The sequence below is a fragment of the Branchiostoma lanceolatum genome, chromosome 12 (assembly GCF_035083965.1).
Source record: "Branchiostoma lanceolatum isolate klBraLanc5 chromosome 12, klBraLanc5.hap2, whole genome shotgun sequence".
Classification (NCBI taxonomy): domain Eukaryota; kingdom Metazoa; phylum Chordata; class Leptocardii; order Amphioxiformes; family Branchiostomatidae; genus Branchiostoma; species Branchiostoma lanceolatum.
In genome coordinates, this window is record NC_089733.1 from 17,973,296 (window position 1) to 17,999,533 (window position 26,238).

At 40.0% G+C, this 26,238-nt stretch overlaps 2 protein-coding genes across 5 annotated transcripts in view; one reads left to right on the top strand and one right to left on the bottom strand.

The window, feature by feature from the left end:
• Positions 1-1,788: 1,788 nt before the first annotated feature.
• On the bottom strand, positions 1,789-9,675 carry LOC136445604 (alanyl-tRNA editing protein Aarsd1-like). Its single transcript, XM_066443698.1, has 12 exons — positions 9,570-9,675; positions 8,475-8,612; positions 7,878-8,019; positions 7,618-7,675; positions 7,029-7,185; positions 6,450-6,566; positions 5,813-5,943; positions 5,325-5,391; positions 4,753-4,844; positions 4,244-4,298; positions 2,925-3,019; positions 1,789-2,515 (listed from the first exon to the last, which is right to left on the bottom strand). Exons 1-12 carry the CDS (start codon positions 9,606-9,608, stop codon positions 2,383-2,385), a joined length of 1,224 nt encoding a protein of 407 aa, XP_066299795.1. The 5' UTR covers positions 9,609-9,675; the 3' UTR covers positions 1,789-2,382.
• A 3,542-nt stretch (positions 9,676-13,217) lies between these two features.
• Positions 13,218-26,238, top strand: part of LOC136445578 (cell adhesion molecule 2-like) — a 40,699-nt gene continuing 27,678 nt past the window's right edge. For 3 of the 4 annotated variants that reach the window (XM_066443661.1, XM_066443663.1, XM_066443664.1), the window contains exon 1: positions 13,220-13,475. In XM_066443661.1, coding sequence (XP_066299758.1) covers positions 13,415-13,475 — 61 coding nt within the window. In that variant the 5' untranslated portion in view covers positions 13,220-13,414. Of the gene's footprint in view, positions 13,476-26,238 lie in introns of all 4 variants that reach the window. The other variant, XM_066443665.1, reaches the window with a different exon arrangement.

Consider the following 26,238-nt stretch of genomic DNA (forward strand, 5'->3'; position numbering starts at 1 on the left):
TTCGCGCCACAACTCCTTCGACTAAGTCGGACAAAAAAGTGCATTTTGACTGGAGGCAAAATGGGCATAATCAGTGATTTTCACCTACTTTTATGGGGGCAATCACCATTCTACCATTATTTATCATTTTTATTAAAATAACACACCGAAAAGTAACCAGTAATTTTGCAGGAAGGCCTTGTCTTCAGGAAAAGGGATTACGTTCGGTCCCCCTTGTGGCTTTCTTTCAAATTGCAGTTTTCCATCAAACACATGGAAGTTTGTGCTCAATTTGTTTTAACTATTTTTTTTCTTCAATTCTATGGTGTAGGTATTTATTAACCATATTCATTATTGTGGCAGAAAAAGATATTACATGTTTCATTGTGATTGCAAGCAAACTTGTATAATCTAGACTTGTTTACACTTCGCAATGGAAAGACTTTCAAAACATCATATGGTGCATTATATTAGTGAATGAATTTTGGTTTAGACCTGAATATGCAATACAATGGAAGTTTAGTTGAGTGAGTGACTCTACGGTGTCATGTGAACTGGTTGTACATACTGATAATTGCATTGATGATACATGTACTAACAGATATATTTTTACTAACACATATATTTTTATATGAAGTCATATCCTACACCCTACAAGTGTTATCTTTTGGAAATATCATAATATAACATCCTTCCCTATGATATAGCCTTTGGGCACAATTCTGTATTAGGTATGAAATGGTTAGGGTGCAGGAAAGTTCTATTCAAGATACAATGTATGAGTTAAGCAGCATTTCTGATCTGAGCTTCCTAGAATCACAGGCCAAAAAATAGCAATGTTCCACCTTGCAAACAATGTTGGCCTGTGTAACTCTCATCTTCTTTAGAATATCTGTTCGTTTCAAGGTCTTGCTGGGGTTTATGTGTTAGTAGATAAGATTTCAGAAGTACTGTCCATAGCAGGTTTTGGTATGTGGGTTAGAATTGTACAGCTACTTGAATCAAGGAGTTGGGCCCAGTTACGGTTGGTTTTGTACTGCAGTTGTTTTGCATGTACCTTTTAAGAAAAAGTATTCTTGTCTCATACTTTTGGGATTGGAAATTCATTACTTTTAAAAACTCGTTACCTCCATTACCACTTATCAATTGGTTAAATTTATTCTCCACTTTGAAAACAGTGTTTGAGAGATCTCTAAGGCATACATTTTAGGTATACATTGTACTGGGGAATGTTGCATTGGAGATCTCTTTAGATGGAATTTTTAAGCTGGCAGCTATATATAAGTTTATGTGACCTGGTGCAAGAAGAAGTTACTTAGATGCTATCTTTAGTGTTGGAGTGGGTAATTTTTGCATGGGAAGGCGAGGTAGGGTATAGATTTGTCATGTGGTACATATTTTGGGTTTTAATGACTTTGGGAATGGGAGAGACAGTAGGAGCGAACATGTGTCCTCCCCGGGTGGAAAAGGGGGTCTGTTCTTGTTTTTCCTTTAGCATGAGTTGGTTGACATCTTGCAAAATGCAGGGCCTGGCAACATGTTTGCTTGTTGGTTTACATAGACCTGTGAAAGCAGTGGTCTGACGAAGTAAGAGTTTTGTAGCATCTTTTGAACAACAGCTAAAATTGTAACTGGATACTTCAAACTTGGAAGGATGCTGAGACTGTGGAAATCCTACTGAATGATGTATGAATAAACAACTGTCGCTCCACTTCTTGGCTTCGGTCATTTCTGAATCAGACTCTAACTACAGATGTGTACATATTGGGGGGTAGTAACATTGTGATGGTCAATTTTCTGATGCAAATGTTGAAATAAAGACATTTTAATAATTTCTGAATAGATTTAAAACACATAATTTGCCATTTTTACTTTGTGAAGACTATTCTACGTCTCCCTGCAGTAAAAGGTGATAAAATAAGATTGATATGAAACATTCCTGACAACAGTTCATTGATAGCCGTAATTTCTCATAATAAACAGCACACATATTGTCTGCTTAGATGGCCCCATAGCATGCAAAAAAATTTAAATAATATCTCTGTTACACACATACCATAACATAGTACTAGACATTATGGATGGTCCCATAGCATGCAACACACAAACCAGAACATAGAGTACTAGTCAATCAATCAATCAATCAATCATTCCATCAAAGTACCAGGTCTTAGGCAATACATGTATATCCCCAACAGCACTCATGACCCAAACAAGTACATATATTGTCAATGGTATTGTATATCATGAAAAGCACAATTGCTTTTTTTGTATAAAGCCAGTAAAAAATGCTCGGAAAAATATCATGACACCTGTATTTCTTAAATGTATTTTTCAACTCTATCAAATGTTTATTTAGAGGTGTATCTTTGCCCCCTGAGTGGTCTGTATCCTGTGTGGTTTTTAAGCTGCTTGTTGAGTCTTAAAGTGTTCTCTTAAGATCTCCTCTGCCGTCTTAAGGTTAGCCAGCTTGGTGGCCTTTCCTTGGAACCTCCCTCTCTTAGCGGCTCCTTTCCCTCCCAACACCTCAGCAACCCTGGGGTGAAAGAGAAAGATTGAATCATCAACGGTAATTCTGACGATGCTTTGGATGCATAAACGACAGGAAAATATAACAAAAAACATAGATGTTCAATTGTAAACTTATAAACTAGACTTGTTTACACTTTGCAATGGATAGACTTGCACTGAACCAGGGTTGGACAAATTTTGAAAGATAAAGATATTGAATCGTCAAAGGTAATTCTAATGATACTTTAACTGCCTGTCCCCTACCCACCTACCAAATATCATAAGAATCCATCCACAACTTCTCAAGTTATACTGTCCACAGACAGACAGATACACACACAAATGACACCGAAAACATAACCTTCTTGGCAAAGGTAGTAAAGTATCCTGTACATCTATAGAAGTATTGCTAAGTTTTTCGGTAGTGAACTTACTTTGGTCCCACAGCCTCCACCACGTCAGCTGGTCCAGACAGGAGGAACGGCCCCGCCCCTTTCTCATCTCCCACTGACAGCAGCACCAAGGCATTCTGGGTAAGGTCAGAGGGCACAAGTGAGTGGACTAGAACAACATGAAGCTTAGCCTCCGTTGCAGACTATTTCCGGCTGTTTTCTTTTTCAAGTTACAGTTTTATTTTAAGGCTACACCAAGTAATTTTTATGGATGACGTCCGCGCACGCATTGATTTTGGCCTGTGCCCAGAAAAAAAACAAGAAATTCCGCTGCCTGTAACTATGACCAAAGAGTTCCTTTTTAATATACTATGTTTCTGCAGGCCTGCAAATCAATGGGATATGGAAAGAAACAGGACAGGACAACAACTGCTGTTCAACTTCAACTGATTCAAATTATTGCTGTTTTCATTATCAATAAAGAATTGTTAGTTGTTACACTGTGTTCTCTCATTCAATTTGTGTTGTAAGACGTGTCGTCGACTATTATATTTCAAATCTAGGCATCTTGTTTTTTTCGGCCCTTCTTGGGTTTTTTTCGCGCTCTCGCATTAGATTTAGGGTCTCCAAAGGACGTCATCCATAAAAATTACTTGGTGCAGCCTAACTTGAAAAAGAAAACTGCCTTAAGGAGTCTGCAATGGAGGCTACATGAAGCTATCAATCAATGATCAGGATGATTTTAAGTATCATAATTGCCTTTTGTTTGTCTACACTACATTCAATTGATACAAATAAATCATAAGAAATTAGAGTTTCTCACTCAAAGCATTGCTTGTTAGTTGGCCCTTTTTATTATTTCTGAATTTCAAAATCTTATCCAGTTGCTTGAGAAATTATTTTTGGCGTATCTTATTACCTGGATGTCTAACCTTCATCAATGTGACTGCTCAATTAGTTCAGTCGCACATTTAGTATCAGAATTCCAATCTCATTAGCAATGATGTTCATGTTCAAATAAATCATAAGAAATTAGAGTTTCTCACTCAAAGCATTGCTTGTTAGTTGGCCCTTTTTATTATTTCTGAATTTCAAAATCTTATCCAGTTGCTTGAGAAATTATTTTTGGCGTATCTTATTACCTGGATGTCTAACCTTCATCAATGTGACTGCTCAATTAGTTCAGTCGCACATTTAGTATCAGAATTCCAATCTCATTAGCAATGATGTTCATGTTCAAATAAATCATAAGAAATTGGAGTTTAACAGATTTGAAAAATCACTTCAAGCATTGCTTGTTAGTTGGCACTTTTTCCAGACAACACTGTTCGATAACTTCAGTTGCACATTGGAATGATTACCTCATTTCCAATTTCGTTAGCAATGATGTTCATGAACTCACTGTCTCCCTCCTTCCTGGATGTGTAATGAAAAACAAAATCTGATCAAGTCTGTAGGAACTGAAGTAAATGAAGATATATTTGTAATGAAAGGGAATGGCAACATTCACATGACACTTAATCAAGGTGGCCTTGGACTCCAGTAGGAGTTTGCTATCTGGTTTGTGTTGGACTGAACTCACAGTAATGGGTTTAGTCAGATTTCAAATTCGTCTAATTTTCAATGGACATTGACTTGATTTTTTGACAAAGCCTCTGGGATGGATGCAATCCATGACTGAATGAAATAACCAGGAAAACATGGTGTCCTCTCTGAGTCCCCTGCAACAGAAGGGCCTCTAATTTCTGTGTTTTCTTAGTGTAGGGTGTCCAGAAAACGCCCCGATGCCCTGCTAGCCAATAGCCTATCTGTACTTAGTATCACATGGGATTGTATATCAAACTAACATATGCACTTTCCCTCTCCTTACCTATGTAGACAGAAGACTGGGTCCCTGTTGGGCTGACTCTTGTATCTCTGTGCTTCTAGTACAGCAATGTCTCTGAGAAGCCCTGTACATGCCTGACAAATAAAGAAATAGATAATGACATTTCACTTTCACTGAGTAGCCCTGTACATGTCTGACTGACAAACAAATAGATAGATGAGGACGTTTCACTTTCACCTATCCAAAATGTGGTAAACTGGAATGTTAAAAAAAATCAATATCAAATTTTATTGCAATTTCACAACTCCTAATCAAGATTTACTAGAAAAGAATTCAAAACATAGAGATAAAATGCTTTCGGAAGATTCTAGGGATCACATACAGAGACCGCATCTCAAATGCTGAAGTACGGAATGGAGTCAAATAAAACATTGGTCCATATCAAGACCTCCTTACAACAGAAAATTGAAGTAGGATGGCCACGTGTCACGGTCATCAGCACTAGCCAAAACTAACATGAAAAGAACCGTCCAGAGAGGAGGAAAGAGGGGTAGACAACGGAAAAGATGAAAGGATAACATCAGAGAATGGACAGACATTGATTTCAGACAGACCTTGTTTGATATCTTTAGAGATTTCTGCAGCTTGTCTGCCATTTCTACATGCTCCTCTGGGGGACACCTAGTTTCAGAGGGAGTAAAGAAAATATTAGTACTCAGTCAGCCAAAAAGTACAGAGAGAGCAAAATTTTTACACACCTAAACAAAGAAGAATTGGGAGAAAAAAAACCCTACTTATTCTTACTTATATGAGGACAAATGACATATCAATTAACATTTTTAAGATGGCTTTCAATATTTGAGTCAAAACATACAGAGTGAGCAAAACTTTTGATTGAATCAATCAAAAACACACCTTAACAAAGAAGACTTAGGAAGAAATACTACTTCTTTTTACTTACATCATTATGAGGACAAATCATGCTCGACAAATGGCATGTCAGGTAAAATGTCTAAGATGGATTTCTATATTTCGTAGATGGAAGGCTTAATATCAAGCTCATTTTTCCACCACCACACCTTGCATAGGTCATTGAACTTACTTGAGAACGCCTGTCAGGCCCTTCTCCCTTTCGTACACCCTCCCCACATAGTCCAGCACCCTGTTCCCAGCCAAGAACATCACATTCGTCTTTCCTTTCTTCCCCTTCTCCACTGATAGCAGCTTGATTGCCTGAAAAAAATAGGAAATAGACAAATGAGTTAAGTCTATCAAAATGGAATTCATAAAATCTAGGTATCATACATCTCATCTATAAGATACGATACATACAGAATACAACATTGTATTTCATTTATATCATACCCACCTAAAAACACACATGCAAAATTGTGACAACATCGATTCCAACGTTTCAATTTGGCATTTGAATTTTCCACCGCTCGGCACACAAAAAGTGCATTCAAACTATTCAATGGGAGCCCGTGCAATATAACTTCAAAGCCTGAGCAATACCGTGAAATAAGACCAGTCTGTATTGAATGATATCTCGGCCCAGATATGACATAGATATAAACATATAGAGGGTATTTTAAAAGGTTCAGACTTTTTTGTTGTTGTTTATTTAACCCTTTAATGAAAAACCTAAATTGTCCTGCTGTGTACAATATTGATCAACAGAGGCCATATACAATCCCCCAAGCCCATCCTCCTGACACAGGTGTCTAGTGTTGCCTCACCTGTAGATGTGCCAGGTTGGACACGTGGGTTCCACAGCAGGTGTTGTGGTCGATACCCTCAATCTCAACAACACGGACAGGCCCGATGTGGTCGTCAGGCAGGCCGCGTGACCGCACCTAGCAACCACACAAATCACATCATTATCTATAACAATTGCAACTTCAAAACTAGAACCACACTTCTGAGAAATTCCAAAAAAGATTGGTAGGTACTGGCTATGACAAAATCATTCAACAGCCCACAAGGCTGCAACACACATTTTATTGCATAATCTGTTACCTAAAATGTATCAATTCCCATGCATTTGAAATCAGCACCATCTTTCATTTGACTTTTTGAGATCCTCTCAAAAACATGTGTTCTCTGCATAAGATACCTGAAGTCTAAATAAACATTCTGTGAACTGTTTATTTATGATTCTGTCATCATTGAAGACCACAAGTTACAATGTCATATTGTTCAGGTACAGGTCAGATACCTGTAACTGTACTGGATGTTACTTTTAGGTACACAGCTACCACTACACATAATACATCAGTTCTCAGTTTGGACCAATAGTGGGAGTACCCTGTTCTCACCTGTTCCAGTTCAGGAGAGCCAGGTTCTAACAGTCGAGGAGTCATGGGGATCTGTCTCCTGATGCATTCGTTCACTTCCTTCTCCAGCTCGGATAACTGCTCCAGGGTTATGGTTGGAGTGTCCATCTCAATAGAGGAGACTTTACTGCCTAGGTCCCTGCAATCATGGCAAGACAAAAATCTAAATTCAAGTGAAAATGTTTATTTTTGATCAATGTCTCATCATAAGTCTATAACTCTTCAGAAGATAGTGAAAAAAAATATGATGATAAGAAAGTCTGAGTCTACAATCTTCGAAACTTAGAAAGTTGGTTGGCTGATTGCAGATAAATGTCTAGATTTGTGGAAAGAATGTGTAGTATTGCAAGTCTTTTTTAGATATTACATTACTTTTGATCTTTGGCTCTACACATCTAAAGAAGTAAAAGTGAGATAAAATGTGATGAGGAATTTAGACTTTACATTCTACCAAAACTGTAACACTTGCAGATGAAATGTCACATTGTGCAATTTGTGCAAAAAATGTCATTGCGATGTTTTCCCACCAAGACTGCAAAGTTTAACAAACTTGGGAAACACCAGAACTTACCATGATGTTGTTTTGTATCCATATTTTGCCTCTGCAACGGCAGTTATCAAATGCTGACCTGAAAGGAAAATACAATGTTCACATATAATTTGGATGTTGTTACAATCTTTTATTCGAGGACACAAAATTCTCTCTACTTTTGGCGCATTTCCCATTGAAATGTGTTTTTTTTGTGTGGATATAACATATCAATAAAATGTAACACAGTATATTCCGCATTACCCTTGTGTTACACCGTGTTTTATTATATATTCATTTACCTGAGTGTTGTTGCATGTGGTCAAACCTCCTTGTCCAGTCGACCTCCATCTTGACCTCTGCCCCCACCTCCAGAGGGGTCTCTACAAAGTGGACAGCCTGGTTCTGTTTCCTCGTCACTCTGATGACCTCTATATCATTGATCTACAGGTAGAGGCAGAAAAGAACAGGATTTGAGTACAAAAATTTCTTTATTACCTCCATGAATAATGAAGGTATAGTTTTTGGCCTGTTCGTCATGAAGTTTGTGTGCGTATCTGGTGCAATATACAGTTCTGTATTAAGAACCTCTGGATGGATGGCGCTGATTCTTGACATGTTAGTAGGTGTTGTGGATGTGAAGGTCATACAATACTTAATTTTGGGCCTCCTGGTGGTCGACCTAGGTACTGCAGTAAGAGTTCAGTTTTTTATATCTTTTGCTGTGGACATGTTGTTGTCTTGATTTTTCAGTGACAGGTAGCTTTTGTACTACTATTTCTTTTAATTCTGTAGTAGCATAGTCATACAAGGGATACACATTTATCCTATCATGAATTTGCCCGCGAAAAAGGCGAAAATAAAACCAGGCAACGCAAAATTTTCCAGGTTTACAGTACCTTTCCTCTGTCATCAGGCTGCCCTCCACCCTCGGGGAACAGAATGGTATCTTCCAGGATGACCTCATAACCTGGCTGCTTCTTTTTCTTGGTGATGACCAGCTGACCTGGGTCACATGACACAACTTTGCTGGAAAACTGCAAGGAAAAGAAGAAAGGACAACTCTTAATAATATTTTCATCTGGATGTCCCTGTAGCTAGCTCAATTGATAGTAGGCTCACTATAGTTGCTAGGAAAATAGTAAGAATTGGTGAAATACCTGTACCCCCAGACTGGCTAACTCCTCTGGCATGTTAATTGTTATGATTTATCTGTTAAGGCCAATGTCTACTTTTTTTCCAGCAACCTATGTAGTCTAATAGAGATTATCATTCCTATAGGCCTGCAGCTCAACTGGTAGCAGCTTCACAGTTAAGCTGCTAGTTCCAATAAGGTGGTAACAGGGAGATCCCGGTTCGAATCTGGGGAAGGGCATCCTGGTTGGAGCTGCACTTGTCTTTCGGAAGGGACATAAAATGGGGGTCCCATGATCAAGGAGGTGCCTCGAGCACGTTAAAAGGCACTACAACAGCCTCATTACTCAGATGGGTACCTAGTGGCTGCACTTGATGAATTATACTGAACTGTTATCCCCCCGTGCATACCCTCGTATGGGGGCTGTCATGTTCCCCTCTAGGGTTTCCTTGACAAATGCATTTAACAAGACTTATAACATTCTCAGCAAATTTCCTTCCTTCGAGCAAGGACATTATATAATAATATCCTTGCTTCGACATAACACAAACTCGATACCGTTGTAGTAGATAAAGCAATAGTTAAGTAAAACTGTACTTCGATCTCTAAATATCGATTCTGGAGCAATATCCGGACATTGGACTGCCCTGAGAGCTAAAATTATCACTAACAAAACATGTGTGATGTCCACATGTGAAACGCCCCCCTTCCATAAGACCCTAAAAACGATCATTCCCAGTGCAGTTCTATGCCAATCAATCACGTATTTCCCACAAATATCAGAAGAGGATGTCTTTTTCCACATATTTATCCCGAATTTAGGAGCAGTTTCTCCTAATTCCGAGAGAAAACTCCTTACTTCCGCGAGGTAGCTGTTCCGCTGGCACTGCAGCGCCATCTTGGAGCCGGCTATCCCACAAGCCCCTGCGCGGGACACTCAGCACCTGTTGGTAAAAATTCCAGAACATGTCAAGAAAGTTCGAATATTGTTGACTTTTATGATACATGTACATGATTCTGGATGGTTTTCTAATAGTTTGTTTTGCAAAACCTCAAATATCTGTGTTCTAACACATCAAAATAAGCAAAAAGAAAACCGTATATATAACATTTAGCCGCTTTCCTTGGTGAATTAAAAAGCCTTCCAGTGCTCATAATTTACCATAATACACAATGTTTATGATGTCGCATTTTGGGTAATTGACAAATTCCAACGAAAATATTACGTAGCCATCTCGGCACTGAAGTCTATGTGTGAAGAAAAAAGTGTTGTTTGTCATTTGCGCGCAGGGTGGCGCTTCTGATAGAAGAGACCAGCTACAGGATCCTACAGTACCTACCCTTTGACTAACCTCCACCAGGCCTTCCTATGGGGGTAGGAATCGTAGAATTCGACAAAAAAGGGAATGATCTGCCAGTAGAGTCAGTCCACGGTAAGATTGATATTTCCCCCGCCTGTGAATGAAACCCTCTGGTGGCCAAACTTCCCTGGCCTATAGTCGGCGTAGTTAGTTTGGTAGATACTGCCCTTTGACAACGATGTCGTGATTACCTACAACCTACCTAGTTCCTTGACCTCCGGGTCGTTTGGGGACAAGGTAGCAATGAAGATGTCGTGGTAATCAAGTGATAAAATTCATGAAAGTCGTGACCATTATTAACAACTGGCACATTTTGTAACGTGATATAACACAGCTAGGGTAGTTTACCTATGATCTACAATAGCCCGTCTATATTAATCAGAGGTTCGTCTCTGGCTGGTTTTTGACTAGCCATGGCGACTAACGAAGGACGTTTTGCTTGATATTAACGTTACATATACTATCAAGCAAAAACGTTTTTGACGTGATCTAGGTGTTTTTGTCGGGCTTTGTATTTTCGGGCTCTCTATTTTGAAATCCCGACAAAACGCCTAAAACCACGTCGAAAACCAGCCAGAGCCGAAGATTTGCTTGGAGAGTACGTCGTTTATCATTATTACCACTACTAGTAATGTAAACCCACGATAGACATGACCTGAAACATGAGTTCCTATTTCTATTCAAGCGAAGTTTCGTCATGCATACCTTTCCCTTTCATTGCCGTAAAAGTGAAAACACAATAAAGAGATTTTGATTAGAGTCCTGTGCGTTGGTGTTGAAGAATAATGGACTTATATTTACTTGGCAAACAGTGTGTGGGTATATGTAATGAACATTACGTCATCGTGTTCACCGTTTGGTGTATTTTTGGAACATTACAAAGACGAAAGCGTGGGGGGAGTATCTGACTCAGCTCCGCTTTGCAGTAGAAAATTAGCGTCTATTTTTTTGCGTCTACCAGGCTCAACAGGTCGTCACCGGGAATAGTAGAAATTGGCCAAATAGACATATAACATGCCAGAGGAGTTAACTAGCCAAAGAGTACAGTTTAAATTTGCAGCTTAGGTTTCACATGCGAGGTTTTTAGATCTCGCTACACTTAACCTTAAGGTAATGTACACTGTACTCCCCCCAACGACCTGGAGGTCAAGATAGCCTCTGTCAGGCTCCACAGGGCGCTGGAAAAATAGTAGAAATTTGCCAAATAGACAGATAACATGCCAGAGGAGTTAGCTAGCCAGGGAGCCTACAGTTTGCGAGTAGGTCGACATGGGTTTTTCCAGCCACCTGTGGAGCCTGGTAGAGGCTAAAAAAAGGTCTGAAGGGACTATATAGACAGATAGACGCTCCCTCTCGGAAGAACCTACTAGAAGACTAGCACTAGAACAATAGCCTCCACCAGGCCCTCTTACGGGCCGGTATGAATCGTAGAATTCGGCAGAAAAGGGAATAATTAGCCAGTAGAGTCAGTCGACAGTGAAGATCACATTTCGCCCGGTTAGGCCTGCAAGTGAAACCCTGGTGTAGTTAGTCTGGTAGAGACTACTAGAACCAGGTGACACACCGGACGATTCCTGTTCTTGTTTTGCGGTTTCGTGGCCCCCGCTGGCACATTGTACAATTTCCTTAGCGGTTCCAGACGATAGTTTCCTCAGACAAAGAGAGAAGTGGAACGGAAGGATTGATGAAACAATAGCCGCAGGTGAAACCAGGTGTGGACGCGCTAGTAGCATTACGTCACCTCTAAACTGGCTGTTTCCCGCCATTTTACCTGTCCAACCGGCGATGTAAACCGATGCTATCTTCCCGCCAATATTCAATGCTCGTCTCTGTCTCCATTGTTCGCAGTCTTTTGTACTCACAGAGATGTACAAAAATAACTCCTGACACAGCAGAAAGATAAAGCCCTATGAAAAGGCCCGGCTTTTCTGTAAGCTTCCTATTCAATTGCAAAAGTCAGCTCTCTTTTTCATTTTCTTTAATACACGTACATGCACCTTTAAAATTCCATATACCATATGTCATACAATACCATACCAAAATAAACGTATACTAATACATATCACAAAATCTCTATTTTCAGAGACAGATGATGTACTAGTACCATATTCTTCTTCTTTTCCTTTCGTGTGTAAATAAGGCCATTGAATCATATAAAATCTACAGAGACTTTATAGTATCTCGTATCGTAGTAGTGAAAGAAAACGGAACACAAAATAGCATCTCTCTATAACAAATATGTGAAGGCGTGTGTTTAATTTTTCATAGAAAAATTAGTTACGATCTCGCATAATACGATAAAAAAGAAAACAATATTGGCCCAGCTCATTCTCGTGAAAATTAATGATATTTCAGCATGTCCGTTTGGTTCTTGTATATTAAACTGTCTCGGGGGCAAAAATGACGTCATCGTACCAGAAAGTCGTCAGCCGCACACGTCAATGAGTCAACGATTTGGCGGGAACTGATCAATACAGGTATGATGTTATAAAGGATGTTTAATAGATTACTCATAGAGGAAGACACCCGTGCGTAAAGATGACTATGTGTCTGTCTCATCCCTAGTGTCATCGTACAGGTAATATTTGCCGCAATATAGATATTTTCCACGTCCAGGAATATCTAAGAAATAGTGACAGAAATTAATATAAATAGATTAGAAGATAAGAAAAGGCCTCAAGGTTTGTTTAAAATAAGACATAACTGCATCCTTGCGGTTTTCCTGGCATTGCATCATCAGAAAAGTCGTTACATGAAACGCGGCCTGCAGGCCGATTTGAGCTTCTCATCATGAATAAACAAAGTTCAAACAAATACATCACGATTAATTCAAAACCTAAAGACTGAATAGTTTGAAATGTTGAATGAAGCAGAAGTATTTTCGTCTGCCATCCCAGACTAACAAGGTCAAATGCGACGTATTGTGTGCCGACATCTTTCCGAAGGCGCGAAGTTTGTGTTTCAACTTGTCTGGTTTCTAATTGTTTGTAGCTGTTCTCTATTACCTTTCTATTATGTCCTCTAATTACCCCGTGCAGAGCGTTTTGCACCTTACACGTGTCGAATTTCTTACTTTTGGCGCCCTCGTGCCCAAATAAGGAGGCGGCGCACCAAATAAGGCTGAACCGGAAGTGACCTCATCGCCGCCGCCGATTTGAACTGCGGGAGCCTCGTTGTGGTTCTGGTGGGACGCCGGATCTTCGCCCTGCAGTAGACCCGGAAGGATGCTCCTGTGAACCGTGCGTGTTCTTCACTCCTAACGGTAAATCCACGCGACCAGAGCGACACATCCCCACCAGGAATAACCCACACACGTCTGACGAAGCGGCTGTAGCGACCAGACATGGACACGATGAGACTCGCGGTGGTTTTGGTGACGATTTGTGCGGCGGGATTTTCTGCAGGTGAGGCTTGTTCACAGTACGGACGTGGCGCGGCGGTAGGCCGCCTTTGTTGTACCGAAATTATCGCTCCCACAGGCTATCCACGCCTAATTTGTCTTCATGTGTCGTGCCATGGGTGAGATGGGTTCCTTTACGGTTATTCTGAGCCAGTTCTTGGGACAAATAAGCCTAAAAGCTGCACATTTCAGCTCGACCCTCCTGCACCTGTGCTGAGCGCCAGGTAGGACAACGTGCACTACGCGGGGCGGCCGCCATTTTTTCCTACACACATTTCTGAGTTTGAACAGGCCACGAAAACACGTCGATATTACGGCACTTTGGCTTCTTTTACAACACCCTTTCCCTCAGATAGTACAAGTTTTATCTTTTATGGGATTTATACTTATGTGTCTTTTATCTCGGCCACTGAAATTTGCGTGAAAATGCGAAAGGATTTGTTACGGTCTGGATTCCGAGGTGAAATGTCGTGATGGCGGCAAATACTATACACAGACCGACGCTACACCTTGTTTGAGGCCAAAAACGCAGCTTAAATCTTGTCAACTCCCACAGAAAGTGTCCCAGACATTCATATTTAATTAATTGGTGCCATACAGGATGTTAGTTTTGGTCTGAATTATGCATTTTCACGAATTTCAGACAACAACGGAACAGGAAAATGGCTTCCTCCCGAGTTGCCCTCCCCTTTATTTTACGTTGATTTGTGAATAAGAGGGGAGGGGTCATGACAAAGCGAAAACAAAACCCTGTCTCATGCCTACATCCCCTCCGGACTTCTCTCCACAATACCACACCAATATTCTACTTATTTTCACCAATTTAACATCTCAGGTGTCGAAAATAAGTAGGCACACAGACTTTTATTGTTGCCGTCAGCCAATTTGAGAGGCACGAAAATTGCTGTTATTTTCCGTTAGGGCCATAGAATTACTATTTAGACAGCTTAATTTTTTCTGTCTCGAAAACAGGAACAGCTCGCATGAAAGTACCTAGGGAAATGCCCCCTTTTTTCACAAGAGTGTGATATTTTTGTAAGTGATTTATCAACAACCCATATCTTTAGTGTATATCTTAGCAGTGCCTAATGCTATTTTCATTTGCCTTTCTAATTAGGTTTTCTGTATTTGTAGCAAGGTTTACTACCCCTTAATATGCCTATTACAGGTGAGCAAATTTGTACCTAACTTCCCCCCAAATCTCTGGGGAAATTTGAAACAAATGGCTAGTATAAATTTACGGTTTTGTAGTCTAGCATCAAAATTTACAGCCACGGGCGGCTATGTATAGTCAAGGAGGTTAAATATATTATGTATATTTAACCTCCTTGGTATAGTATAGTGCATAGTTAGTTAAAAGATTGCATCATTTTCAGATGATTTCGTAAGAAAACCTTTGTAGATGGTAAAACTTTTTGTGATATCCATTTTGTTTCCAATGAAGTACCTTTTTTTAAAAAGAAGTTTCACAAAATGATACTATTGATACATTTACAGTTATATACATCAAATACTAGTAGTGTATGTCATCACTTCTTCTTTGTTGCATGCTTTTTGCTCTTCGTGGATCGAGAAAAACGATACACTCTTAAAGGTCTTTTAAAATTTAAAAGTCTTACATGACTTTGATCCCCAGATGAATACATGGACTGTACAAAGCAGTTTGTGAGGTCATAGTTCCTTGGACTTTGACCAACGTAGATTACTCAATACGCTACTAGTCTGGGTCTATATTTAAACACAGCTGTGGCGAGACGCTTTAAATCGCCACGTTAGCAACTTAAGAACAAAGATTGCGCAGACTAGAGATATGATGAGTGCGTCAGGGAATACTACAGTAATTTTGGACGCCCTGTTCTTAATTATCGTGATCGTTGGATTTGAAATTGTTCGTTGGTGCCCTCTGTGACCTGTGAAAGACTAACATTTGCATTCCTAGGGGAGAAGTGTTGAAATGTGGGATGCAGGAATTATTTCATGTTGATTGATGGATCATATGCGGCATAACCGAGTTATAAATATAGAGCCTTCCTGAACTCAAATCATAGATTCGTATCGTGTGATTGATTGCAAGCTGCAGTTGGTACGGTAATGCCTAAAGGGAACCGAAGCTCTGTATTTTACTCTCACTTCAGCAGTTGCTCACAATTGAATGGTGGAAATGACTCAAGGGTATTAACGGTAATCATTATGGACCTGAGTCAAAAACTGGAACGAAATCGGGTCTATTTTTGTAGCATGAGTCGTTGGATGGTTTTAGATCCATGATGAGTTGCAGGGTAACCATGTTCGACGGTTGATTTGCAGCAGGCAGACATAAAATTGTTGGGTCAAAAGTTAGGGCGTTGGGGTTCATTTTGTCACAACAACCTTGACAAAATGAAATTATTTTATTACAGCAATTTATCTGATTGTAGATAGTCTTTGATCCAGGTTGCTAAAAGTGTTTTCTTACATACTGATCTAAAGTAGCCTAATTTTGGTGTGCGTCTGCCGAAATTTTATGTTCATTCTCTTCTGAAACGCAGTAAAAATGCATCATGGATGGATTTCTTCTTTGACATAGAGATTTGCTGTACTGATTTTGCTGTGGTTAGTTCAGATTCAAAGAAATTCTTGCGACTGTGGCACAGGATTACACTACTTGGCGGTTTAGTTTTCGCGGTCGAATGGTAAACCGGTAGAGTTTGGGAGGGAAAATCCTGAAGACCCCCTGTACAAACAGTGGGAAGATCTCCTTACCATGTGTGTTCTGGGAGTGGGAGGCTGTTGTTTTGATGGCACAACTGAGAGCCCTCACAGAGAGAGAGTGTTAGCTGGGAAATACATTACATATATCAGGTTAGAAGCTGTGCAGTGGGAGACTGACAGGTTCATTTGAGGTGCTGGTTTGGATAAAGGCAAGGAAAGTATTCTGGCTTGTTGACAGGAAAAATTAATGATGTTATTTCCTGTGTTTGAAAATGTTTCACTGCACAATTCTTCAAAGTCGGGTTCATTTGAGGTGCAGGTTTATATAATAAAGGCAAGGAAAGTATTCTGGCTTGTTGACAGGAAAAATTGATGATGTTAATTCCTGTGTTTGAAAATGTTTCCCAGCAAAATTCTTCAAAGTTGACACTGTACATGTGGGTAGTCTTACTCTCAGAAAAATGTAAAATGTCAGTCAGAAACATGAAACTTTGTACTTCACATTTATATCACTTTGATGACTTAAATGGTTTTGCATGTAATTTATCATGATTATAAAGCTCTTGCAGCAAACAACCCACTCAAATCAAATCCACAGAATTAGGTTTATCAGATAAAATTGGTCCTGAAGATCCTATGTTTGTAGGTCTTAATTGAAGGTTATCATCACCGCTCCAGCAATTTGGAAATGAAGGCCTATCGAGAATCCATTTATGCCTTTTAGCTTCCTCGTCCCTATTAAATTAGGCTTTTCAGAATAGCACAGTGTTATAAAATGGCCCATTAAATGAGAAGGATGTTCTGAACTTGGTATTGGATTGGCAGGGAAAAAGGTGGCCTTGTGAAATGATTAGGCTTTTGACATTGATCCGAAATGCATGCTTTCGCATGTTTTTTTCGAGCTGCCTTCTTAAAAAATGATTGTTTTAGAAGATAGGTTAACCCGGTAGTCTAAACAAAAACATTGCTAGTAAATGCAAAGGAATTTGAAAAGAAAATAACCAGCCACCAGGCCTTTGATATTGCTTTGGAACACAATGTTTTTTCAAGCTGTTATTTCTTCAATAACATGATCGTTTCAACTTGCAGAGGGCACTAATATCTGGTAGTCCAAACAAAAACATAGCTGGCAGATGCAGAGGAATTATTAGCAGCCACGATCGAGTTGAAAAATATGGAAATCCTGAGCGATGGCAGGTAATCACACAGGCCAATAAGAGTGATTCCAGTTGAGCTGGCTGCGCTTTATTTTACAGCTCATTTCAGTCAGCTTATAGCCACGCTTTGAAGTCTCAGACACCCTATATTGTGTCATCGAACAGAAATAGCTTGTACTGTATAACTAAGATTAAAAGGCCCTCAGTGTACCCTGTATCACAAAGTGTTCAGTCATTTTGAAATGTATTGGGCATTGAATAGTAGGCTAAATGTATTTTCAAATGTCTTGGGTATAATATTTAGATAACTAAAATGTCCGTTGTTAATGTAGCATGCGAGTTGAGTGCAGCTGTGCTATGTTATTCCCTCCAATGGGTGTGGTTATGTCTAAGACTTAATGCCCCATATCCAATGACCACTTTCATGTCATGCCTTCAAATGCCAAATCCTAAAAATATCGCTGAATTTACCCAGTGTTTGCGTCTCCCCGAGGGGGAACGGGACACTTGACTTGTTTTTACGGCTTCAACTGCAAGCTGAAACGTCTTATTTGTCTTCTAGTGAGGCTGAAAAATATGGTTGGTTTGGTTTATCCTTGGAGCTGAGCGTAAATCAGCTGAGCTAGAGAATTTCTTGCCTCGAAGCGGAGGCATTAACATGCTAACTCTGGTATTTCTGCTGAGCTTCTGGCTGAACTTCAAGGCTCCACGGAATGCTAAACTTGATGTCAGGGTTGGGAAAATACGGATGTCGTTATCAGTAAGGGAGGTGATGGTCATGGACGCACACTACTATAGAGTGATAATGAACATGAGCTATCTACCATTAAAAAAATCATGACCGTATCATCTTCAGAACACAACATATCAAAACTGGAAGTTCCGCTGCAGTACCATAGAAAGTCACTTGAGGCCCCAAAATGTAATCATTTCGAGGTCTGACTCTCAAGAAGACCTACCCACATACCAAGTATCAAGACAATCCATCCAGGCAGTCTTGAGTTATTGTGTTCACCGACAGAAGGACAAGCACACACACGCACAAAGGCTGACGAAAACATAACCTTCTCCGGGAAGGTATAGAAAACTGTAAGAAGTTGCACATGAAATCACATACTGCAATCCTTTATTTATTAACAGTAGCTAATGTTAGCTACTTTAACAGTCACTGGTCAACCGCTAAAATTTCATCATAGCAAATGTTGGACTAACATTTGAGACAACGATGTTGTTCCCACCGTTAAGATTAAATGCTGTGAACTACTCCCTTTCCCCCTAACCGCTAGAATTACGGATGGCAATATTAAATGGATGTACAGTATTTGTATTATGTTTTCCATGTTACCATTTCAAAAATAAGATCAGAATGTGACTAAACTGTTCGGTTGGATTCATGTAATCAGTCTGGGCATTTGAAAAATGAAAGTGTTATCCTAACTCGTGCCTGAAGCTAGGATCGTAGGAATGTTTCGGTATGTTATTCAGTTGTCGACGTGCACAAGTAGAGGCTGAATCATCTGAGATTGCCGGCGTCTGCGAAAAGGCCTGTCAATTATGAGTCTCGATTGTAATCCTGTTTATCAAATTTGATATGATCAAGAACGCGCGTGCCCAGAATCCAGATGGCGCTGTCGATACAGTACAATTTAATTAGTACCTTGAGATTTCTGGTCAATTGAAACAAATTGAACGTTAGTCCCCTAACTTTCCTCCAATGTGATCAGTGCACCGTGTTGCTTTAGATCTAGTGTGGTAAATTTTTATTATGTTGCAAGGAAATGTGTCTTGTTTGCAAAGAAATTCAGGATAGAGTTTTGTTTTATAAAGACATTTTTTTATTGAGTTTAGGGCATTCGTTTGGATTATTTCAAGCTTCCAAGCCTTGTTTGTACAAGAATATTTCTACTTTACTCAACTACTACTTGTACATCACTCTCTGTTTAGGTTGAGCCTTTAGAAATCCACTCATGATAGAGCGTTCAACGAAAAACCTGGGTAAAAACAGCCTTCATAGCAGTGGTACAAAATCTGCATACTGTGAATCCATTTGATATTGTGGTCGGTAATTTTAGCGGCTCGGGGGAAAGGGAATAGTTCATAGCATTTTATTTTAACGGCGGGGACACACATCACTGTCCCAAAAATCAAGAATTACAATATTGGAATGTCACACAGTAGAGACCTATTACCATTTACACAAGGCTCTACATTTGGACTAAAAAGGTATTCAGCTTCCGAGCTTTATTTGTACACAAGATTTCCTATCATCTACCTGGCTCTTTAGGTGTATTTTGTCTGCTGAGACTGCTCAACAAAATGTTAACTCAACGATAGGGCCTATCTTGAAACATGAAACAGGTAGGCTGGGTGAAGGTACACTCTAGCTCACCACCCACGCAACTATTTTAACAAAAACCACATGTCTACAAACGTATAGGTTGATATTTTTCCTGAAATTGGTCTATCGAAATCTTATGTCAGGTGAATATTAAGATCTGGAATGACTAGCATTGGCCCTTGGGGTATGCTACTCTCGGACTGTGCAGATTAAGGATCAGTTTTCACAGTCAGGTTGTGTGTTTGTATTTCGGCTCAAGGGCAATTAACCGGCATGGTTTTTGAGCTGATTCAGCTCTAGATCACTGTCTGTTTTATATCTATGCTGTCGTGTTTGATTAGATAGGAAACTTTTTGTTTGGTCTAAGGAGTGAATGGCAGACTGTTTTCACCTGCTTGGTATGTAGTATGGTACAGTGTGATTGTATCAACAGTGAGACCTTCAAGTGATATACTTCACCAAAAACATGTTTTTACCACTCAGGAAATGTAATGTTGGCAATTTTACTAAGGCTGGAAATGCTAATTTTTTTTCTGCTATATATATTTCATGACACCCAGTTAGTTATGCATCAAAGTACAACAAAGGTTACCGGTATATTGCTTTTTCTGATACTCAGTAAAATAAATTTCAAGCATATTCTGTATACTAGGGTGTAATAGTACCTTTACCCTATAGAGTATAGCCTACAAAAATAGCTAGAAGTACTGGTGCACCCACAGTCCAAAATTATGTACATGGCTCCAAATGTCCAATTCTGGGTGCACAAAAGTGCACATGTACCAACTACTACTCGTACTAGTATTTCTAGCCTTGTGTACATGAACCTGCTCTTCCATGTTTCACCTTTCAGCCACCCTCCTGTAGGGTCTGTACAAACACCTACACAGCCAGGCATGTCCATCTGTGAAAACAGAGTGAATGTTGGTCCTGTCAACAAAGGAACCAGCCGGGTTCAAAGTCTAGCTTATCTTTTGTCTGCCTTCGTGCCCTCTGACCCCACCGCCTGGTGCTCGTGACCCAGTGCAGATGGTCCTTGTGCCGCGAACAAAGAAGCGAAGAACGATATAAAAGACTAAAATAGCCAGTGTCTGTAACCAAGAAGCAAAGAACACTAAAAGATTAGCCTCTACCAGGCTCCAGAGATGACTGGAAAGAGTAGAAATTGGCCAAATAGACAGATAACATGCATGAGGAGTTAGTCTGCTATTGGGATACAGTTTGCCGCTCTAACTTCCCTGGCATGTTATCTGTTTGTTTGGCCAATTTCTACTCTTTCCAGCCACCTCTGGAGCCTGGTAGTGGCTAATAAAAGGTGACTGGCAGATTTTTAATGCGTCAGAATATTGTCAGTGTCTGCTGTGAAAAATTGTGTGTCCTTGGAATGAAATAACAACACAAATTATATTGTTTAATGAGAAATAAACTACTCTCCAATTAACCAACTCAGATAAACTTTCATACTAAATTGTTTTGCTATTTCTATCTCTATAAATCTATACAATTAATATATTGTGCTGAAAAGAATTGGGCATAATAAGTTAATGTTGTACTAGTATGTGTTGCACAAAGTCTGCCTTCTTGTGAGTGGACTTTGTCTGAAGTTGATGTGAAACAGAAAGGTAGTCCAATCTTGAAGGAGTTAGGGAGCGACCCCAGGTCGATGAAAACACAGTAAGTTGCGTGGCAAACCGGTTGGCAGTGAACCTGACTTGCATGCCACAGCGGCGCCATTATATAGAGATCTGTAATTGCAGACAGTCTAGGAAGTGTTTCACTCAAGGCACTAGGAGAAGGAGGAAGTCCTTGGTTTCCTCTGAACAAAACAATCGGTAAAGCTCTACTCTGTGTGGTGTGAGTGAAAGGAGTTGGCTGTATGTAGTTCAGACTTGATGAATTGACTCTATCCTGAGACAGATCTTTGGCTCCTGTTTAGCCAGGATGCCAGACTTTCAATCTCTATGATACATATCGTGTCCCCTTGGCAAACCTCAAGCCAACCATACACACACCATATCTTCAGAAAAGATGCTGTCGCTGCATAGTTCCAGTTTAGAACTTATTCAAACCAACAGCGACTAGTTACTCCGGGGAGGAGGTGTGACCTCCTTCTGGGAGTATTGGGAATGTATTTGTTTGCGCGTTCGCAGCTATAACTCACGATCCCGTAGTCGCATTGGTGTGTAACTTGGCATATCGTTTGCCTGGTTCGGCGTAGTGATGCACAATAGCTTTGTTACACCATAACTACTTTAAACGTCAATCCAATATCGTAATTGCACCCCTATAATTAATGCTATGTCCCACTGCCCTGCCATAGGGACCATGTTATAATCCGTTATGCATGACTGGAATACTTCAGGCAGATACGGGGTATAAATCTTCCTTACTTGCTGTGATCGTATAGTCACTGTTACATTGAAAAATAGACAACGTGCATCACCACACGCAACCTATCAAACGATATACCAAGTTACATACCAATGCGGCAACGGGAATTGTGAGTTTTAGCTGCGAACATGTGTAGAGTGACCTCCAGTCTGTGTATTAAGTATGCCTTGTCCACTCGCAACTCGCTTACAGTATGTGCGCACGGGACGGACGATGCACTTTTACGCACAGTGTGAAAATGGGAAATCTCTGGACCTTCAAACTTACCACACTTGTAGTTTATAATACGGAGGCTGTGACAATGTAAAAAGTTTACGCAGGGGATGAGAGATTGTTGAGAAATATCTCTCAGAAAAGTGCGCGCGCCAGTGTCACTTCCGGGTGGTTAGATCCGGTGACCTTTGACCTTCGTGAAATGTTACGATAATATAAATTAGCCTTTTTTATTGCAAATAGCTTGATAGCTATAGATCAGGCCGGCCTGCAATAAATTGTGGAAAGAGGATTTACTGCATATTTGTGATTTCTGATACATCTTAGTTGTAAGGCTGAATGGTTCGTTGATAATTGAAAAGGGGCCATCTAGATCTAACTTTGTGACTTTTCCCGGAATTTCTAGATCCCATCTATGTCATGCTGTAAAAACATACTTTTCGGCAGGTTGACCACTCCTGTATTGAAAGAAAAAGATAAACAAACACTTTTTCTTTACTTGCTCTGAAACACTTCTTGGACTGTGCAGAGATGCAAAGTTTGTGTGGGTCAATACTTGTACATACTATAAATACTTCACGGAGAATTGTGTCCTACGGACTCTTGTTTCGCCTTGTGTGTGCTTTTTCTATGGTGTCTCCTATAATATCTATCGTTTGGGGGAAACGATAGATATTGTTTATAGAGATTGGGGGTCTGGCATCCAGGCCAGCTAATGTTTGCCCTTTTTACAAACTACATGGGGCACTGACGGAGATTCATGGTTACCCCAGTAATTACATGGTAAACACAGCATTTCTCTTGGTCTGACATTAAGAGTTCTCAGGGCGACCTTTGACCGCGAGTAGCTAGTGGGCGTGTAACATAATCTACTAGCTATAGATAGTTAGGCCTGTCTGGAAATGCAGAACTGTTTGGGATAAACTTTCAGGTGCATTGCATCACTCAGCAAGGAAAGAATCATAGCGTTGGATATGTGAAACGTTTTAGAGGTTGAAAGATGTTTGTTCAAAGATCAAATTTTTGAGACAAATCTCTCATGAGGACCACTAGACTGTTCCTGTCTTTGAAAAGTATCTGGCATTTTTTTTGTAAGATACAGTAACAAAGGTGTAGACTAAGGTAAAGGTAAAGCGGTCGAACCTCGGGCTGAGGACGAAGCAAATTTCAGGTGTACTACATCACTCAGCAAAGAAAGAATTATAGCGTTGGATACATGAAACGTTGTAGAGGTTGAAAGATGTTTGTTCAAAGAGCAAATCTTTGAGACAAATCTCTCTTGAGTACCGCTAGACTGTTCCTGTCTTTGAAAAGTTGTAAGATACAGTAACAAAGGTGTAGATTAAGGTAAAGGTAAAGGTAAAGCGGTGGAACCTCGGGCTGAGGACGAAGCAAATTTCAGGTACATTACATCACTCAACAACTTGAACAAGTAGAGAATCATAGTGTGGGATACATGAATCGTTTTGGAGATTGAAAGATGTTTGTTCAAAGATCAAATCTTTGAGACAAATCTCTCTTGAGGACCGCTAGACTGTTCCAGTCTTTGATAAAAGTCTCTTGCATGTAAGATCATAGTGACAAAGGTGTAGGCTGCAAAGTCTTTTGTTTTAAACATACTGTTCAGATATATTGTCTCAGTCTCTTGTAAGATACATAAACAACAGTGTAGCCTACAAAGTCTTTTGTATTGATATTGTCTCATACCTGACATACACCCCGTTCACACTCATTTTTTTCAATCGCGATTGAAGTATAATCGCGATTGTTCGATCCGATCGCGATTGAACGCAAAGAAACTTTTGCGTTCACACTGCTTTTCGCCAAGTGGATTAAAGTACGCCGTGATCCGATCGCGATTGAAGCATGCTATCGGCGATCATCTGGTAAATGTTGTTGTTGTCCTTGTTGTCCTTGTTTTGTGTCTATTTTTCCGCTAGACATTGTCACTTGGTGCGGTAAATGTCCCTCTTTCGGTGACATTTCCCCAGTTTGGCCTGCACCTCCTCTCTCCCCCAGATTGCGATGAGGACCCTGGTCTCCTCATCGCGCCATCTGCCACCAGCTGAAGTTGCTGACGGAGTTTTATTCTTCTTCTTGGGCATTGTTGACGATGAAAAGTTGTTGTTGTTGTAAAAGAGCGATCTGACATGCGGATTGGGTTTGTTTTCCCGCGCGATGCGAACTATGACCCCACGTACCCGCATGTATGACCTCCCACCCCCGGAACCAGCCGAAATCTCCGCCGATCGCGATGGAATGAATCGTAGTTGTGTTCACACTCAAAATTTGATAGGATTGGATTGGATCCGATCGCGATTAATCCAATCAAACTACCTCCGGAGGTAGTTACAATCCAATCGCGATTGGATCGTTTTGGATCGTTCCAATCGCGATTGGGAGCGTTCACACTGAAAAAGTCAATTGCGATCGGATCGATTCAATCGCGATTATACTTCAATCGCGATTGAAAAAAATGAGTGTGAACGGGGTCATAGTTGCAAAAGCTCTGAAAATGCGTGCAAATGAAGACATGTTAATTGATTTTCAACACATCCATGACTAATGCACGTGGGCGTTAGAACATACAAATGCACTGTAACTTGTAGATGGATTTGATAAACAAGAATTATGGTTGTAATTAACTTTAAACGAAACAAGTTGTAGCTGGAAGTCATGTCAAGGAATGAGAAAATATTTTGTTTGGCATTCTGAAAGATTTCCCTGTAGACTAACCTCCGTCCCCCAATGTAGGTTTCTCCTGTACTTGCATTCCTCTGTAAATCAGTTGTATTTACCCAAGAGTGTGATCTTCAATATTTGTTCACCATCTAACTGTGTTTGCAGTTGCAGTAAAACGAGCCAGGGGACTGGCATGTGTTACCATTTGTCTGGAAAACATGTCGGTATACATTTGCGCATGTTCAACACAGCAAAGCCATGTTTAAGTATAGATACTGGTGTCATGTTGGCTTCATTACAAACAAAAGCGTGGTATTTAATCAATTTTAATTCAAATGTTCTATTCGATGGCCATCCAAATTGTCATTGACTACTTTAAGCCCCTAGTTGACTAGTCACAGTAGACTAGTCACAGTAAACGGCCATCGGGCTACGACCTGAATTGGATTTGTGTAACCCTTGATCTCATAATTGGAATATCATGCAAAATGTCAAAGTATGACTGAAAAGACTGCAAAATACCCAAAGCATATAGAATTGATTTTTCATCTGTAAAATTTGATCTGTCAAATTTTAGGCCACAGGCTAGGTATGTGATGTATAAAGTAGACCTATGGTCTAGGTCAGTGAGTGTCAATATGAAATACTCTTGGAAAGGGTTATGCCAATGCCAATTTTCTGTCACTTTAAAAATGGTGGCTTTGAAAGAGTGCACCCAACCTTTGAGCCTTGTAATTGATGTCTACATTTCAATTGTACATGACCCAAGTTGACAACCCAGCAGTTCCCAAGATCAAAAAGGTGCCCACAGAGAAGAGAGGTCAAGAGCTTTTTACATGGACCAAGGCCAAGTTCTCTTAAGTTCCCTTTTCCCTTTGTTCTGTTGATGTTGGTGTAGATCAGGCATTCCGGGCCTGTTGTTCTGGGAATTGGGGATATTCCTAGAGGTATAGATCAGTTGCCACTGTGTAATGAAAGTGGGCATGGCTACAAATACTGGGCACTTTTGGTTTTGTACACACAAAGCTGTGCACCTAATTTTTGACCATTGGTGCACCATTGCACCTAGTTATTTTTGTTGGCTATAGGGTATAGGTACTACTGTACACTAGTATGCAAAATATTCCTGAAATTTAAGCATTAGAAAAGGCAATGTAACCTTTGTTGTACTTTGATTGATGTTATTGTCAGCTATAAAATTTCAGATCGAAGTTCATAAGAGAGGCAGTAGGGTTTATAGATACGTTTTGCTGATATTCTACTTTATTTATGTTGTGCACCCAAAATTCTTTTTG

Bases quoted from the DNA above. Each gene is read 5' to 3' on its own strand.
- LOC136445604 (XM_066443698.1), bottom strand. From the start codon at position 9,608: ATGGCGCTGCAGTGCCAGCGGAACAGCTACCTCGCGGAA. The intron at 7,186-7,617 runs GTAAGTTCTGGT...CCATGATTGCAG, and splicing joins GGATACAAAACAACATCATG to GGACCTAGGCAGTAAAGTCT. The intron at 5,944-6,449 runs GTGAGGCAACAC...TATTTTTTTCAG, and splicing joins CCAACCTGGCACATCTACAG to GCAATCAAGCTGCTATCAGT.